The sequence below is a fragment of the Triticum aestivum genome, chromosome 2D (assembly GCF_018294505.1).
Source record: "Triticum aestivum cultivar Chinese Spring chromosome 2D, IWGSC CS RefSeq v2.1, whole genome shotgun sequence".
NCBI classification, from domain to species: Eukaryota; Viridiplantae; Streptophyta; class Magnoliopsida; order Poales; family Poaceae; genus Triticum; species Triticum aestivum.
Genome location: NC_057799.1, coordinates 570,038,513 through 570,054,158, shown reverse-complemented (window position 1 = coordinate 570,054,158; position 15,646 = coordinate 570,038,513). Strand labels below are relative to the sequence as shown.

Below are 15,646 nucleotides of genomic sequence, written 5' to 3'. Positions count from 1 at the left end.
TTGTTCCTGGTGCAACATTCTCAGTTGAGGACCTCGGCGCCTACGGCTTCATTCTCCATTGGTTATCTTCAATGTAGCTGTAGCGTGTGAGGCTGAGTTTGATGTTGTCCCTCGTTTGTCTATCCTTTTGCCGTGCATTTCTATCTCTGTGCCTGAGGGCGTGTGCTTATAATCCTGGCCGGTTGATAGCTTTGTTAATTCAAAGTCAGGCTAGGCTTGAGCCCCATCTCGGACTCAGTTGTTGTGTATTCTCTAAAAAAGAATAAAGTGACGAAGTAGTAGTATGTCGATGCTGCAACTGTTTATGTGTATCCAAGAAGGCGATCACGCTGATAAAGTAGTATTTGTTACGCCCATGATACATGTAGCACATCAAGGAACGAAAAATACAAGAAAATGAACTGGAGATAAATACAGACGCTCATCAAGGAAGGAACATGGACATGAGCAACGCCGATGTTTTTCCCTCCGGACAGTGCCAGTAGCTAGGTACAGGTTGAGATAATCAAGGGTGAGCAGGGATCGCCGGAAGCGCCACCACCGGGCCGGTAATTGTACTGGTACCGGTAATGGTTCCCACCAGCGGGAGCGTCGGGAGCGTCGGGAGTGTGGGGAGCGTCGGGGCCGTGGGGAGCGTCGGGAGCGTCGGGGCCGTGGGGAGCGTCACAGCTGGCAAGTCCGGCAACCCCATCGCCTTGGACTCGCCGACGCCGGCACCGCGTGCCGCTGCAACCTTCTCGTTCAGCTCCCTCCCGTCGCAGGAGGCGAGCACCACCAGTAGCAGGAGCGCGGCGGCGAGACACTTCGCCATTGCTAACTGGGAGGCTCTGATTGTACTACCGAAGAGATAGTGTTGTGTGGCTGTGTTGGAGTGAGGTTATGCTTAGCATCGTGCACGCTGCTTCTTATAGGCGAGCTGCATTCGGTGGCGGGGTAGCCGTGCGTCGTCAGCGAAGGAGAGGAGGATAGAATGCAAAATTGCTGCCCGTCCTTCTCAGGTCACGGGCGGCAGAGAGGCATTCAGGTATGGCGGCATGTCAACGTCGGTGGATTGGAACGGGGCGGATGGAATTATTGTCCGCGAATCCGTCTTGCCTCTTTTCGTCGCAGTCGAGAAGGCCAACTAGCTAGTCGAGGTGAGTCAATTGGTTTGCTTTTCTTCGGTAGATTAGATATTTCCTTTCCTGATCAAGGATGGGAAATGTGAGCTGCTGAACACAGATGCAAGATCTAGTTTTTCCCTTCCAATTTCCCGCGATGATTTTAGGATCTTTGTTATCCCAAGTGGCGGTCAAGAGAGCCTCTGACTGGTACGTTTCGTTCCATCTTTGTCCATTTCTGACAAGTACTCTGCACTCCATTTAAGACTTGGTTTGCCTGCCGATGAGGGCATCCACGGCGTGCCAAATACCAAATTGGCGATGTAAATTATGCTTGGCATCGGTGTCAAATTTACGATCTTTCATAAGCTTATGTGGTGCCAAATTGTTCTCACAAGTAGGACCTTGTGCACATTGATTATACATATAAAAAATCATGTCGTATTCATTTACATATTGCGCGAGAAGAAAGAGGTTAGAGTATCTCCAACAGCCGCGCTAAATAAGCGCCGCGTAATAAATTTGTCCTTTTTAACGCGTGCTCAGTCGGTAGAGGGGCTCCAGCAGACACGCAATAAGCGCACGCGTGGCATATAGAGTTGGGCGCGTGGTCCGAATCGCCATCGCGCGCTGTGTATTTGGTGCGCACGCTTTCACGCGCCGCACACTCGAGCGCTCGTGCCGCACTCTCTCCGCCGCGCCGCCGCCGGCGAATTGATCCGATGGACGCCCGCGCCGGCACCCCCCTCACTCCTTTCTACACCCGCGACCCCTCCGCCACCGCCGCCGCAAACCCTAGCGCGGGGAGCTTTGGCTTCGCCTCCGCCGGAGCTCCTCCAAGCACCGGCATCGCGCGTGGCCTCTTCATGCCACCACGGATGACCTCGGTGGCGGGTGGCGTCGTGTCGGCACCCGCCGTGAAGCCACGTGCCTCCCTCTCGAAGCTCCCAAATGTGGCGCCGCCGAAGAAGGGCAAGGTAGCCGCGAAGAAGAACAAGGCGGTGGACGGCTCCGGCTCCTCGAAGCCGTCGAGGAAGAAGCTTGCAGGGCATGCGACGAGCGCGGTGGCTACCGAAGCGCCGGCAAGCTCATTTGTTGAGCCGGCGGCCAACGCGCACAACGTGTTCGAGGAAATGCCCCAAAGGTATAAAATTTCGTCAACTTTTTTGTTGTTGTTATTTTTTGAATGCATACATATATATAGCTTATTTGCATTGTTCTATATACTTTGTAGTGTCAACGATGAGGCATACATGTCAACTATGGGTGTTGGCTCCAACAATTCGCATTGGTCTCAAACCAATGACATGCATTTCGATGACCATGAGTTCGAGGTGGACGAGGATGGTGAGGGCATTGTCGACGCATCGAAAGGAAGAGGAGGAAACTACACCAACGAAGAAGACGTCTTGCGATGCAATACTTGGTTGCAAGTGTCGAGGGATCCATCCGTTGGAGGTGATCAAAGTAGAGATGCTTATTGGAACCAGATGAAGGAACACTTTGATCTACGCAACGAGAGTGGAATTGACCGCTCCGCTCGATCTCTTCGCTCCCGGCGGTCGACAATCAACAAGGATTGTCAAAAGTGAGCGGCCGCACAAAAGGCGGTTGACAAGTTAAACCCAAGTGGCACTAATGATGAAGATAGGGTAAGTGCCATTTCATCCATGTTCGATCATGTTCATCATGCTTGTTGTTGGTGTTTGTAGTGCTAACTTGTTTTGTTTTTATGTAGTTGAATATTGCACAAAACTTGTTCAAAGGAGAGGAGAAGAAAAGCAAGAAGGGGAAGATCAAGAAAGGAAGATCATTTACCTTGCCTCATTGCTATGAAGCATTGAAGGATGATGAGAAATGGAAGAAGCGTGATGATATGGATGATTTGGATGTGAGCAACAAACGTAGGCGAACAATTGATTTGGATGATGAGGAGGAGGAGGCATCAAGTGACAACGGCAAGAGAAGCCCCACACCAAACTCGGTTTCATACTCGAAGCCAAAACGACCAGATTGGACCAAGAAAGACGCAAAAGAAAAGAAGAAGAGGAAAGGAGATGATGAGCTGAAAAATGCTATGGAAGCTATTGTGAAGGCAAGAAAAGAAGCCAACGAGGTGAGGAAGATGGCAAGGAACCAAGATGCCGCAGCCGAGGAGAGGAGGTTGGCGGCCGAGGAGAGGAGGGTGGTGGCCGAGGAGAGGAAGGTGGCATTGGAGGAGAGGAAGGTGGGCATGGAGGAGCGATCTAGATTGTTGGAGTGGAAGAAGTACTTGTTCTTCTTGGACACATCTATCCTCAATGAGGCGCAAAAGGACTATGCCAATCTTGCCCGTGAAGAAGTCTTGATCCAAAAAAGAGCCATGATTCGTGGAATGGGTGGCGGCGGCCTTGGCGGCATGGGTGGCGGCGGCCTTGGCGGCATGGGAGGCATCGGTGGCTTCGGAGCTACCATGGGTGGCATGGGTGCCATGGGTGGCTTTGGAGCTACCATGGAGACCATGGGAGGCACGGGTGGCTTCGGAGCACCTCCGGGCGGCATGGGAGGCATGAGTTTTGTGTCTCTCATGGGAGGTATGGGTGCACCTCCGGGCGCCATGGCCGGAATGTCTTCCGGTGTGCCTCACAAACCTTCGCATGAAGGTGCCGTTGAAGATCTTGCCAACACCTTCCGAGCTTCACATGATGATGCGGCACGCGGCAATGAAGAAGAGGAGAAAGAATCGTCTTCGGAGGAGTCGGATGAATTGGAGGAAGATGAGGATGAGGACGAGGACGAAGCTTGATTGTTGATGTGCCTTTCGTTGGTGTGAACTTTTGTGTCATGAACTTCGTTTGGATTTTGAACTTGGTTGGATGATGTTGTGGGCATGAATTTAAACTTGTGGGCATGAACTTTTATATCATCAACTTGTTTGTGTGATTCAAATTATGCCATTTCTTTGTTTCGAGATGTTTGAAATTCATTTTGTGTCCAAAATGCAACATATGGCATGCGCCGGCTGCTCGCGCGTGCTGCATTTTTGCGTGCTGTTGGAGCTACGCGCGCGCACTACATTTTACCGCGGCTGCTGGAGCCAGCGCTCCCCGCCACGCCAAACCAGGCGATCGGCACGCTGCAAACTATTTTTTAGCACGCCGCGCGTTGGGCGGCTGTTGGAGATGCTCTTAGAGGGGTGCATCCAGATGGAGTATCTTTCTTAGAATGAGAAACTTGTATATTTCTCAATCATAATGTTGTTACAATGAGCCAACGCTAGCTCAACAGCATCTGGACTTCTAGAGACCTAAAACCGAGTCAAGTCATGGTTCTACCTTTCAATCGAGCAAACTTAGCTAAACAATTCCTATCTTTATTGTAGGTGACGACCAACATGAGTAATACAAGATTCATGGAGAGGCCTAAGATGTTTGAGTTCCTTCACAGGAGAATAATAGGTTGATTTGTCAAGATCCAGCAACTAAGCAATCCATATCAATGATTATAGGTGAGTCGCTGCGCTAGAGAGCCATAGGTAACCCTTCCATGCAAGCGCAAAGTTCCGCTTCTAGAGCTTCATGACGAGAGAACAACTGACTGCAAAGTCTCAGGCCTCTTTGATCATGTCGAGTAGAGTCGCATCCCTCTCCCAAAACACCTCATACCTCCGAGATTGAGGTCCTACTTTGCCCTAATCCGGAGGTCCTTCGAGAACACGGCCACATGACCAGAGCACGGCAATGCCACGTCTTGGACAGAGCAAAATGCAAACATGTTTCGTCATGAATTAGAAGCAACCACCTGCTTTAGATGAACATTTGTGTTATATTAGCAGACCCACTGCACGTATTATCGTATACGAAAGGAACCACGGCGAAACCTAGGTCTACCAACTCATACACCTCTGGAGTATCTCTTAAAGCAACCATCTGAGGTTATGGACGAGGAGTGGCCGACATATGCTCAAAATCCCATAAGGCTTCGTTAAAATCTGCAATCACTAAGCAAGGTAAGTCTGGAACCAACTTTAGGGCTTGTAGTTTTGGCCACATAATATGACGATTTTCAACTCTCGGTTCCCTGTAAGGAACCTGTATACACAGGTTATCCTCCATTACTCTTCCTCTACATGCATTCTAAGTGTTGCAACGATCTAATGGTTGTCTTTATCAAGAATATCATCCACAAAACTTTCATGCCAAAAGAGAGCAAGCCGTCCCCTTAAAAGCCATTACCATCAACTGCAGTAATACCTCTGAGGCCTAGTGTAACGGTCCGGCCACATCCACCGGTTGCTAGCCATTACGCCTGGCGGGATCTTGACTCACCTCGCAGACCAATACTATGACTCACCTTGCAGACCAATATTAGTCTTTTCTGCGCATTTTTTCCTCACTTGTGCGCTATCAACTTTCCAGTCGGTCACCCATCCTTAAATCACTCCAAACCTAGCACGCTTAACTTTGAAGTTCTTTGCGAATGGCCTCCCAAAAAGAAGGAATTTTTTGTTGATATGAGAGTTCTACCATTCCTATTAAGTCAGGCTCTCATATACACCTCCACTCAAAGGAGTCTGACGTCCTCGTCGGTCCAGCAGGAATGTTCCCTCTTAATACACGTCTGTGCATTCAGTCTGGCACGTGTGCCATGCCATGAGCCACAATGGACCACACGTGCCATGCGCCACATGCTTTTGCACACGTTCGTGTAGCCGCGAGGGTCGGTTCTGATACCAATTTGAATTCCCAAACCCGAATAAACTATTAAAATTTGGTTGGGGTTTACATATATCATATGCTATGCATAAATTTAAGAAATTGCAGTTAGTTAGTTGCAAAAAAGGCCTGGGAATTGCTTAACCATAATGTATATGCACACTGATTGCTCACTATAGCTCCATCCACGCAGACAAAGAAAACTCCAAATCCGAAAGAGTTGATGAGAGATAACCATGCATGTCCCTATTAATCCAATCACCTTACCTCTTTCAAAGCATTGGTGTTACCTCAACGCTTGCTGGCTCTTTTAACAGAACGACTCTGGACTTGGGACTTTGTGATTAGAGAGTTCTACGATCGATGATTCAACCTGTTGATGGGATGTGTTTATTCAAGAAAGCGATCACACTGACAAAGTATTATGTATTACGTTGATGGTACGTACATGTAGCACACCAAGGAACGAAAAATACAAACATGAACTGAAACGGAATACAGATACACACTCTCTTTTTTTTGAGAAATACTGAAATACAGACACTCATTTAGGGACGTGGACATGAGCGAAACGCCGGTGTTTTTCTTCCGGGCGATGCAAGCTATAGCCTATAGAAGTCTAAAACCCACAAGTTCAGCTTCAGCTTGTACGTAACTCAGCACATGAAGTAGAGATGATCATGGGTGAGAAGGCACCCCAGGAATCACCACCAGCGGGCCGTTAATGGTACTGGTTCCGGTTCCCACAACCGGCAGGTCTGGCAACCCCGAACCCGAAGAAGCCTTGGACTCGGCGACGCCGGCACCGCGTGTCGCTCCCAGTGCGCCGTCCTTCTGGCTCAGCTCCCTCCCTTCGCAGGACGCGAGCACCACCAGCAGCAGGAGCGCGACGGCGAGGCACTTCGCCATATTGCTAACTGGGAGGTTCTAACTCGGAGTAGAGTACTACGGCTGAGGACAGGAGACAGTCTGGATTGCGTGGCTGTGTTTGAGGAGGTAATTTCTTAGCATCGTGTGCGTTGCTTCTTATAGGCGAGCTGCACCGGGTGGCGGGGGTGTTGAGGCGGGGTGGCCGTCCGTCGTCGGCGCAGGAGAGGAGGGTAGGATGGGTAGAGGTGCGAGACGCGGGTCCCTCCTGCTCGAGCACACGGTCAAGGGCTGGGAGAGCGGCATGTGCATGTATGGGCGGCGTGTCAACGTCGGTGCATTGGAATGGGGCGGATGCCTTCGCCTGGCCGTGAATCCGTGCCGACTGATCTCATCGCAGTCGAATTGGTTTGCGTTTCTTCAGTAGCAGATCTTTTCCTTTTCCCGATCAAGGATGGGAGGCTCCTGGATATGTGCTGTGACCTGTGAGTAGGTTGCGACAAGCTTGGCTGCTTGGGCCAGTGGGTTTCAGAGTTTCACACAAGTCGCCCCAAATGACCCAGCTGTTCCTCTTAGGGCATCCCTCAATTTTCTTCCGCATCCGTCCGCAGACAGCGGGAGGCCAGTTCACGGACACGAATGCAGGAGGCCGCCATTCAACCATGCCCGCATACATTTTAACAACAATTCAAACTAGCAGGACGAAATTCGTGCAAACACGGCCAAATTTTATATAAACATTACGGATTTCATAAAACCGGAAGAAAACATTTACATATTTAACATAATTTAACTAAAAAGGTAAACATATGTGCCCGCGGAGCTTCACTCCCACAACACGGATACACTACACTAGTTTATGACTGACTGTGGCGGATTCATTAGTCTTCCCATGTCCTGCAGCCCGCTCACCGGACTGCCAAAAGCCCAGGAGGTATATGCTTCAGTGCAAAAGGCGGCTCGCTCCCACACCGCTCATTGGAGTGGAACCACCGGCTGCTGCAGCCGGAGGGGAAGGGGTGGCGCCTCCGCTTCTGTGGAGCCCAAACGGCGGGCGACGATGGTTTGCGCTAAAGAACCGGGCAAGACATCGACTGTGTACGCCGGCGTCGCCTTAGTGGTAGCCTCAATGTGACCGAAGCGACGGCGGCCTCCCGTGTTCTACTTCTCCTCGATGATGGCGGCGGGCACAAACGTGTTGGCCACCACCTCGTCAATGCCCGCGCAGCCGGCTTTCTTTCTCTACCAACATGGTGCGGCTATGCGCGCGTCGACGGCGGATGACCGCACCAAGGAGGTGTGTTCAAACGGGCGTGCAGCGGGCGGCACCTTCAGTCGGTGTGCCGCTTTAGTGGCGGAGGTAGTGAGAGGTCGCGTCCGCCCTGAGCCGTCTTAAATGTGGAGCGGCGCGCTCTACAGCGGCATAAATGCGGACAGCCGGCGCCAGGCGGGGAGGAAGGTTTGGGTATGCCAGGGTGGTCAGAAGCAGGCGTGGGAGCAGTCCGAACACCGCAAAAGCTCACTATGTTTGTCTCCGATTTGCGAGAGAAATCACATTTGAACCATCCTACAGACCGATACCAGACCGTGTTGGTTTGATTCGGCAGTCAACGTGATCCAGACGCATATGAGAGGTTTAAGGGTCGGCGTTGGAGTCTTGGAGATGCCCTTACGCATTGAAAACAAAGCTTTACAAGGTCGAATGCTGATTGGAAGAGTGCAACCACCTACCGCCTTGTATAAACAAGCTGGTGGGTATTTGGCATGCCATTGCCATCTTCTTGTACTCTCATACTGCTAAGCATACTCCCTCATGCTTAAACGCTGATAAAAATGGGCTGCAATTTAATTGCGTTAGCCAGGTCTTAAACTCAAAATCTGTGGTAGAAATGCATACTCTAGCCAATGCAACAAATAGACTGATCTAATGAAAAAGACTAGACAATACATTTATACATCAACATCCTAGACTCAAATGAGATTTTGGACTTTTTCCACGGTGCATCAGAATATAACAGTGAATGATCAGAATATAACAGTGAATGTAGGAGAAGAGAGATCACAACCTGCCTCTGATGCTCTTGCGGAGGGTGCCAGGTAATTCAATTCATTCTGACGATCCTTCCTTCCGACGCTCATTTGTGTAATCGTGATAAAAATCAGTGCCCTGGAACTGGGAGGATATATAGCCAGGTCCCTGGAGAAGCCGAGGAAACAATGAATTAAGCTCGGAGTTCAGACTGTACTAGCACACTCTGAATTACTACATAGAAACTTCTGAGCTGGCGTCGTCTCCGTTGTTTCGGTTTGGTTACCTCGCCGGCCGGTGCTTCATGATCTGTATATACCACATACCAGCATAATGTTGAAGTACAAACGGATTCCACAACTCCGGAATTTTTTTTATTTGGCAGAACAAACTATGTGCTTCATCGTTGACGTACATTATTCATATGTTATTCATAAAGGCACATTGACAAGGTTTACATAGATGACAGAGTAGGAACATGAAAAGGGAACATGGCGGACATATAGTTGCTACAGATCAAGGCATGCACACGGACGTGAGCGGAACGCGGACCGACGTTCTGCCTCCGGCCGGTGCTAGCTAGCTTGCTACTAGTAGAAGTCTAAGACGACAAGTTGATCAGCTGCAGGTGCATGATCATGGAGACTTGTTGCTGTCGGCAGAGCCGCGAGCAGCGGGAGGGTTCCCAGGGACCACGGGCGGCAGCGGCAGTTTGGGTAGTGGTACCAGAGGCGGCAGCGGCACCGGCAACCCGGGCACCAGATCCTTCACCTCGTCGACGCCGCCATTCCCTTTCAGCTCCCTCCCGTCGCAGGATGCGAGCACCACCACCACCAGCAGCAGCAGGCGGAGCGCGACATCCAGACGCTTCGCCATTGCTACGCTTTGCCAATCAAGAACCGGAGATATTATTCTTGGCCCTGCTTCGGTATGCGCTATGGTAGCTGTGTCGATCTGCGGCTCTGCATGAGCTTAGGCTGATCGATGTGCTGCGTTTTATAGGCGAGTTGTGGAGCGGGCGGCGTGTCGGGGGTAACAGGTACGTGTCAGGAGAGGCGCATAGGTGGCGGCGTGGTACGCGGCGGCGGCCGTGGGACGCGCGCGGGCTCCACCTCACGGTCACCGGTCACGGGCGGCCGGGGAGATAAGACGACGCATGCATGGCATGTGCACGTCGGTGGAGCGGGGAATGGGGCGGATGGCTTCCTTTGTCTTCTCCTGGCCGACGTGCTGGCGTGCTGCGCAACCTTGCGGCGGTTACCCCCGCCCGGTAGTACGAGATTGGGAAATTAAGAGACGACCGACGAGGTGAGTGGCTACGACGCAGCTACTGGCCAGCCATGCGCACGTAGGTCTGCAGTACCACTTCAGTCAGTCTGGCATACAAATGAGTGTTGCGGTAGACGGAAAATATCGGATCATGGTAAAATCTTCATTGCAAAAACGCGTAGTCACATATGCAAGCCCCACCCACTCAACCAGATTCGGAAAAAAAAAGGTATGCGTAAGCAACGAATATATAGAGTTTAGTTGCGTTAGCAAACACAAGCCGACCTTAGCTCAGTTGGTAGAGCGGAGGACTGTAGTATTCGCAGATAAATCCTTAGGTCGCTGGTTCGAATCCGGCAGGTCGGACATCTTTTTGTATTTTTTTTTGAACATTTGCATGGTAAAAATAACCCACAGACTTCTTTCTGTATTTTTTGTTTTCAACATTTGCATAGTAAAATAGCCCACGGTGCTGATTAAGTTTGCATCAAGTCATGTGTAATTTGGATAGACTTGCAAGCCAGATAGACTGTCCAAAATTCAGGTTGAGGGGAACTGTCCAACCACATTTCTACTCATTCACACCTTTAAAGATCGTCAATGCAACAGTACCAAATAGCCCACAGACTTTTTCTGTATTTTTGCCTTTGAACATTTGCATAGCGCTTGTAGCGTCGCTAGGTGGTTTACGGGTCTGGATGTAATTTTTATTATTTCTAGTGTTCGTTGTACTACCATGATTGAAGATGGATAGATTGAAAGTTTTTCTCGCAAAAAAAAAAGCTTGCTCCCAAGAGTTTCTTTCTGTATTTGATCAAATTCAGGCAGACGCAAAACAATAGCTTGTTTGTTGTGCATGGCCTGGATAACACCTTCATGGGACACCGCGATATGGGAAGTAACTATTCATGTGCATCCACGCTCCCAACGCCTGCAAAGTTTATTTCCTGCAGGCTTTTTATCTGCAGGAGTTTCTCCGTTTGCCTCAGATTCAACTATCTTCCCATGTTTTTCTGCAGGTAGCTCGTCAATGGGCACTGGCCACCATTCTCATAGGGGCAGAGGTTTCAGATGCGGATGACTCCCCCCGTGGAGAAGAAACCATGATCGCTGAGTATCTGCAAAATTCGGTCAAGAACCTTTGTTTCAGGCAGCTGATTTTTTTTTTCTGTTCTTTTGGGAGGTTGTTGAATGTACGAATCAAGAGGCTTATCAGCTCGGAATTATTAGTCTTTTTTTAGAGAAGCTCCCAAAATTATTTGAACAGGCATCAATGTATTGTGTATAGTATAGATAACAAATGTTGAATACTGCGGCTCCGAATTCAGCCTTTCCTGCGTAAAAAAAATACAAAACCAGCAGCACTTGTTTCCTGACTGGCCTGGTCAAGTGAAGTGAGCACGTTGGTTGCGCCGGGTGCCAGACAATGTTGCTCATGTTGTACTAGCTGACTGTAATTCTGTTTCTGAGGAATAAAACCCACTTTTCCATGCAAAAAAAAAGTTAAGTGATCAGCGATTCTACTGCTTGGTTAGAGATTGACAATAGCTTATTCATATCATTCCATCCATCCACCGTGATGGCTCATAACTTCATATCGTACATCGTACACGAGACCGATCTACTTGTCTACAGCACAACTCCGTATTTGTGTCATATATTATGCCTCAGCCAACGAACAGCAAAATAAATTAAATGTCACTGACGAAAAGAAAAGAAAAAAGAAAACTATATATGATTTCTTCTAAGCCAGGCAGGCCATTCTCTCTGTATCTTCTTCCAGGTGCTGCGAAATAACATCACTACACTTCTGTGGCTGCCTGCTACGTGTCTACGGTGAAGGACCAGTGTTCTCAAGGCCATATCACTGCACATGGACCCGTGGGTCTGTGTTGGCGAACTTGCGTTGAACCTACCGAGCACGGGATCAGGCCGACCCGTATCCGCCCGGGTGCGCCTTCTGCCATTTCCAGGCCGTCGCAAGGCTCTCACGGAGGTCCGTGTGTTGGGCTGTCCAGTTCAGCTCATCGCGGATCTTGGCCGGGTTGCTGTATACTTCGGCGTAATCCCCAGCTCTCCGATCGAGGTAGTCAACCTTGATGGTTGCTCCAGTCGCCTTCTTGCACGCTTCTACAAACTCCTTCACTGACCTACCTGGTGAAAACATCAATCCAATACAAGTTCAGAAACAAGGATGCATATGGTCTTAAATAGATTTAAGGTATTGATGTGTGGTTGTCTGCATTTCAACAACCTTTCCCTGTGCCGACATTGTAGATTCCAACTTTGCTAGGCTCAGCTTTACCAAGAGCTTTGACATGGGCATCAACAAGATCTGTGACATCGATGTAGTCCCTTACGCAAGTTCCATCAGCGGTAGGGTAGTCCGTTCCTCGAACCTAAAGGGGGCAGATCAAAAGTCATATACCGTGATTATATTATGTAACGTCAAAGTGATGGATGCTAGAATGAGGATGTCAATATGAGTACCTTTAGCCCTGGAATGATTCCTGATGCTGCATCAAAACACGCACCAGAAATCCTTCCATGCTCACGCAGTTCAGGCCTTGGAGCTTCCCCAAGGCGCCCCTCAGGGTCCGATCCAATCACATTGAAGTATCTAATTCAAAAGAAACCATAAGTGGGTTTCCTATGGATTATATGTTTAGTCTCAGGTAGGAGAGACAAACCTTAAGATCATCACAGCCATGTTCGATTTCTTTGAGAAATCTAGAATGATGTCCTCGGACATCTTTTTTGCCTTCCCGTATGGATTGATAGGTATCTGTGTGGCAACACGAGTTATTTACCATCAGATCAGTAACCTAAAGTGAACTGTCCAAAAAGAGAAGTTCACGCACCAAGGACCAACCTGAGGAGTTGTTTCTACAATAGGCATTGTGTCAGGTTCACCATATGTTGCACAAGTACTCGAGTAAATCAGAGTTTTTACATTATGTGCTGCCATTGCCTCAAGCACTGTCAACGTATTTGATGTTATGTTGTGGTAGTACCTGTTATATCAGACTGTCAATATTAGCATTCAGTATTTACCGCTGAGCTGTCAAGAATGGCAAAAATGGATGAACTTTATTCTAATTTATTTTTCATTTAATGATATAATATATTGTAGATTGCCATATTTGGCAGTTTAGTGATTTGCAGCCTACATATTACACAGGAGATACACAGTATCAATGATCTGTATTTACGTACAGCTATTTAGTGCTTAGCTATCTAAATAGTTCGAGCAATACAAGGACACTGTCATACCACATGCCTAAAATAAAAACTGTACCTTAGTGGCTCCTGCGTGCTCTCACCAACATAAGCAACAGCAGCGAAGTGCATAACAGCATCAAACGCGTTCTCCGAAAACATTTTGTTCACCTGATTGACGGTTAAGTGCAAAACACATTTCGCAAATGCATAGATGTACGGAAAATATATACGGTGGTCAAAGTTATTTTGTAAGGACAAAGGATACAGCTTTCGGATCGCCTAAATCAGTGTATATAAACTGAAGCCTCCCAGGCTCTGGAAACAACCTCTGGAGAGCTCTGACAGCTCCCATGTTCCCTCTCGAAAGGTTATCCTGTGAAGATCAGATGGCATAAATCTCTCACTACCAAAGTTCTTATAACATAGGAACTAAAAATATAAACAGGTAATAAGAAATTTACCACAATGGTAACTCGGTAGTTGTCCGTAAGGAGACGAAGAGTAGCATGTGAGCCAATGTATCCAGCACCTCCAGTCACCAGCACATGAGTCACCCCAGTTTCATGGCGAGAGAACTGCAGCACATATCAATGCATCAACAAATAGGCTCCAGTTTGAAAGAGTGGAGTTGCAGGAGTAAATGACTGTAAGCTACTAGATTGGATGGCAATAGGAAATGTTTGTACAAAATCGCTTGCATCTGATGGAATAATGACTATAGTTTATCTAGAACAGATGATGCAACAAAGTATTCTAAAATAATCTCAGCTAGAAGAAGAATAATGGACTGTTCGTCAAATTAGATGGCAGAATGAAATGTTCCATCAAATTGCCTTACTGGCCCCTTTTGTCATGGAATCAGTATATTAGTGCTCCATGTGGAACTCGAATGATAACATTAAAATTAAGCCGGAAAGAAGGAATCATGACAGTGCCAACTCATCAGCAAGTGACAGCGACATAGTATCCCTATGATAAACTCAGCTGAAAGAAGAAGAATGAACTGTTCCATCAAATTAGATGGCCGAATGGCATGTTCCCTCTAGCTGCCTTACTGGCCCTTTTTGTCATGGAATCAGTATACTAGTGCTCCATGTGGAACTTGAGTGATAACATTAAAATCAAGCTGGAGAGGAGTCAGGACAATGCCAACTCATCATCAAGTGACAGTGACATTGGCCAGTTGGTGAGAGGTTAGCACATACCACGCTAGTGCCGCCAAAACCAGGAGACTGCTTCAACACAAGTATGCACATAACAGTGAGGGCAGCAGCCACCGCGATCTTTCCGGCGAAATTAGGCTTGCGTCTCGTGTCACCGAAGTCCATGCCTGCAAAAATGATGCGCCGAATTCAAAGTTGTGCCAGCAAAGTCATAGTGTCCTAGCCCCAACTACATGTTCTGGCACTCGTAGCATAGGTTTCAGTAAATTTGAACAGCCTATAAATTTCGCAGAAGTACAATCACATAATCAGAAACTCCTATGATATTAATGACATGTATGTACAACATTTGACTATGAACAGACACTTCCGTGTTGCAACCTGCAATAACTATCAAGGTCAAACATTTGGTCTATATGACTGTAGCATTCAAGTTTCATTCCCTGGTGGTAACCGGGTCAATGAAACCAGGCGCAAAAAAGGTAAAGTGAAAATAAAAGTACTAGCAGAAAACCATGAACTGAGGAAGAAATGATGTTGTACCTGACAAGATCCAAGACCTGGTGGTCCTAGCTTGGCTTCTGCTCCGGGGGGTTGTTGGCATGTGCGGTCGGCTCCCGCGGAAGAAACCAACAAGAACTCAACTTCCTCCCTTCCTCGTCCTCCTCCTCCGGCCTACGAATCTGCACCGGCAACGATTATTCGCAAGAACAAAGAACAGAGACATCGTCAAATTGGCTTCACAAGAAGGAAAAACTCTGAAACAGCCGCACTGCAGCTCGCCGACGGAATAAATCACGCGGAAAGCAAGGCGAGGAACAGGGGAAGGCGAGGAAAGCATGGTGGCAGGAACCCAAATCCTTGACCGGAGGAGAGGGAAGAGAGGAGAGAGGAACTGAGCAGGGAACTCACCTTGCGAGCAGATCGGCGCGGCGGGGGACGGAGGCGGAGGCGGGCTTCGCCGGCGATTTGGGGGCCGGCGCGAGATCGGTGTGCAACGGTCCAAGATGGGGGAGGGAAGTGAGGGGGAGGAGGAGCAAGTCGTCGGGGAGTTTCTATTTACCGAGTCATAAAGCCTGCGCCGATTTATAGGAATCTTCTGCGTATGGCTCGCTCGCTGGCTGGATTCCCGCGTATTTAAATACGGTTCTTTTCTGTGGACCGGGAGTATTTTAGTTGGAGGCAATTGTTTAAATGGAAGGTCTAGGTAACGAACGTTCACCCCCGGTTTCTAAGAGGTGAAGTGCTTGTGCCCGTGGGATGCACATTATGCGGTTGAGATGCAATCACTATGGGGAGAAA

At 48.6% G+C, this 15,646-nt stretch overlaps 3 protein-coding genes and 1 non-coding gene across 4 annotated transcripts; 1 reads left to right on the top strand and 3 right to left on the bottom strand.

Moving 5' to 3' along the window:
- Window positions 1–330: 330 nt before the first annotated feature.
- On the bottom strand, window positions 331–893 carry LOC123050044 (protein app1). The gene has a single exon (XM_044472890.1). It carries the CDS (start codon window positions 809–811, stop codon window positions 506–508), a length of 306 nt encoding a protein of 101 aa, XP_044328825.1. The 5' UTR covers window positions 812–893; the 3' UTR covers window positions 331–505.
- Window positions 894–9,086: 8,193 nt separating this feature from the next.
- On the bottom strand, window positions 9,087–9,650 carry LOC123050043 (uncharacterized). The gene has a single exon (XM_044472889.1). The coding sequence runs from the start codon at window positions 9,564–9,566 to the stop codon at window positions 9,327–9,329; it is 240 nt and encodes a 79-aa protein (XP_044328824.1). The 5' UTR covers window positions 9,567–9,650; the 3' UTR covers window positions 9,087–9,326.
- A 589-nt stretch (window positions 9,651–10,239) lies between these two features.
- Window positions 10,240–10,325, top strand: TRNAY-GUA (transfer RNA tyrosine (anticodon GUA)). Its single transcript is given in 2 exon segments — window positions 10,240–10,276; window positions 10,290–10,325. It is a non-coding gene; the product is annotated as a tRNA-Tyr (tRNA).
- A 1,161-nt stretch (window positions 10,326–11,486) lies between these two features.
- Window positions 11,487–15,463, bottom strand: LOC123054575 (probable UDP-arabinose 4-epimerase 2). The gene is made up of 11 exons (XM_044478379.1): window positions 15,257–15,463; window positions 14,888–15,027; window positions 14,387–14,511; window positions 13,643–13,756; window positions 13,447–13,554; window positions 13,258–13,349; window positions 12,832–12,973; window positions 12,650–12,744; window positions 12,450–12,579; window positions 12,214–12,358; window positions 11,487–12,113 (listed from the first exon to the last, which is right to left on the bottom strand). The coding sequence occupies exons 2-11, from the start codon at window positions 14,946–14,948 to the stop codon at window positions 11,887–11,889; spliced, it is 1,239 nt and encodes a 412-aa protein (XP_044334314.1). The 5' UTR covers window positions 14,949–15,027; window positions 15,257–15,463; the 3' UTR covers window positions 11,487–11,886.
- Window positions 15,464–15,646: the final 183 nt, after the last annotated feature.

What these genes read in the sequence shown, in the direction of transcription:
- LOC123054575 (XM_044478379.1), bottom strand. Translation starts at nt 14,948, where the DNA reads ATGCCAACAACCCCCCGGAGCAGAAGCCAAGCTAGGACCACCAGGTCT. An exon ending in CAGGTCTTGGATCTTGTCAG is followed by an intron (nt 14,512 to 14,887) that starts GTACAACATCAT and finishes TCATTTTTGCAG; the next exon opens with GCATGGACTTCGGTGACACG. An exon ending in CAATGTCGGCACAGGGAAAG is followed by an intron (nt 12,114 to 12,213) that starts GTTGTTGAAATG and finishes TGTTTTCACCAG; the next exon opens with GTAGGTCAGTGAAGGAGTTT.
- LOC123050043 (XM_044472889.1), bottom strand. Translation starts at nt 9,566, where the DNA reads ATGGCGAAGCGTCTGGATGTCGCGCTCCGCCTGCTGCTGCTGGTGGTG.
- LOC123050044 (XM_044472890.1), bottom strand. Translation starts at nt 811, where the DNA reads ATGGCGAAGTGTCTCGCCGCCGCGCTCCTGCTACTGGTGGTGCTCGCC.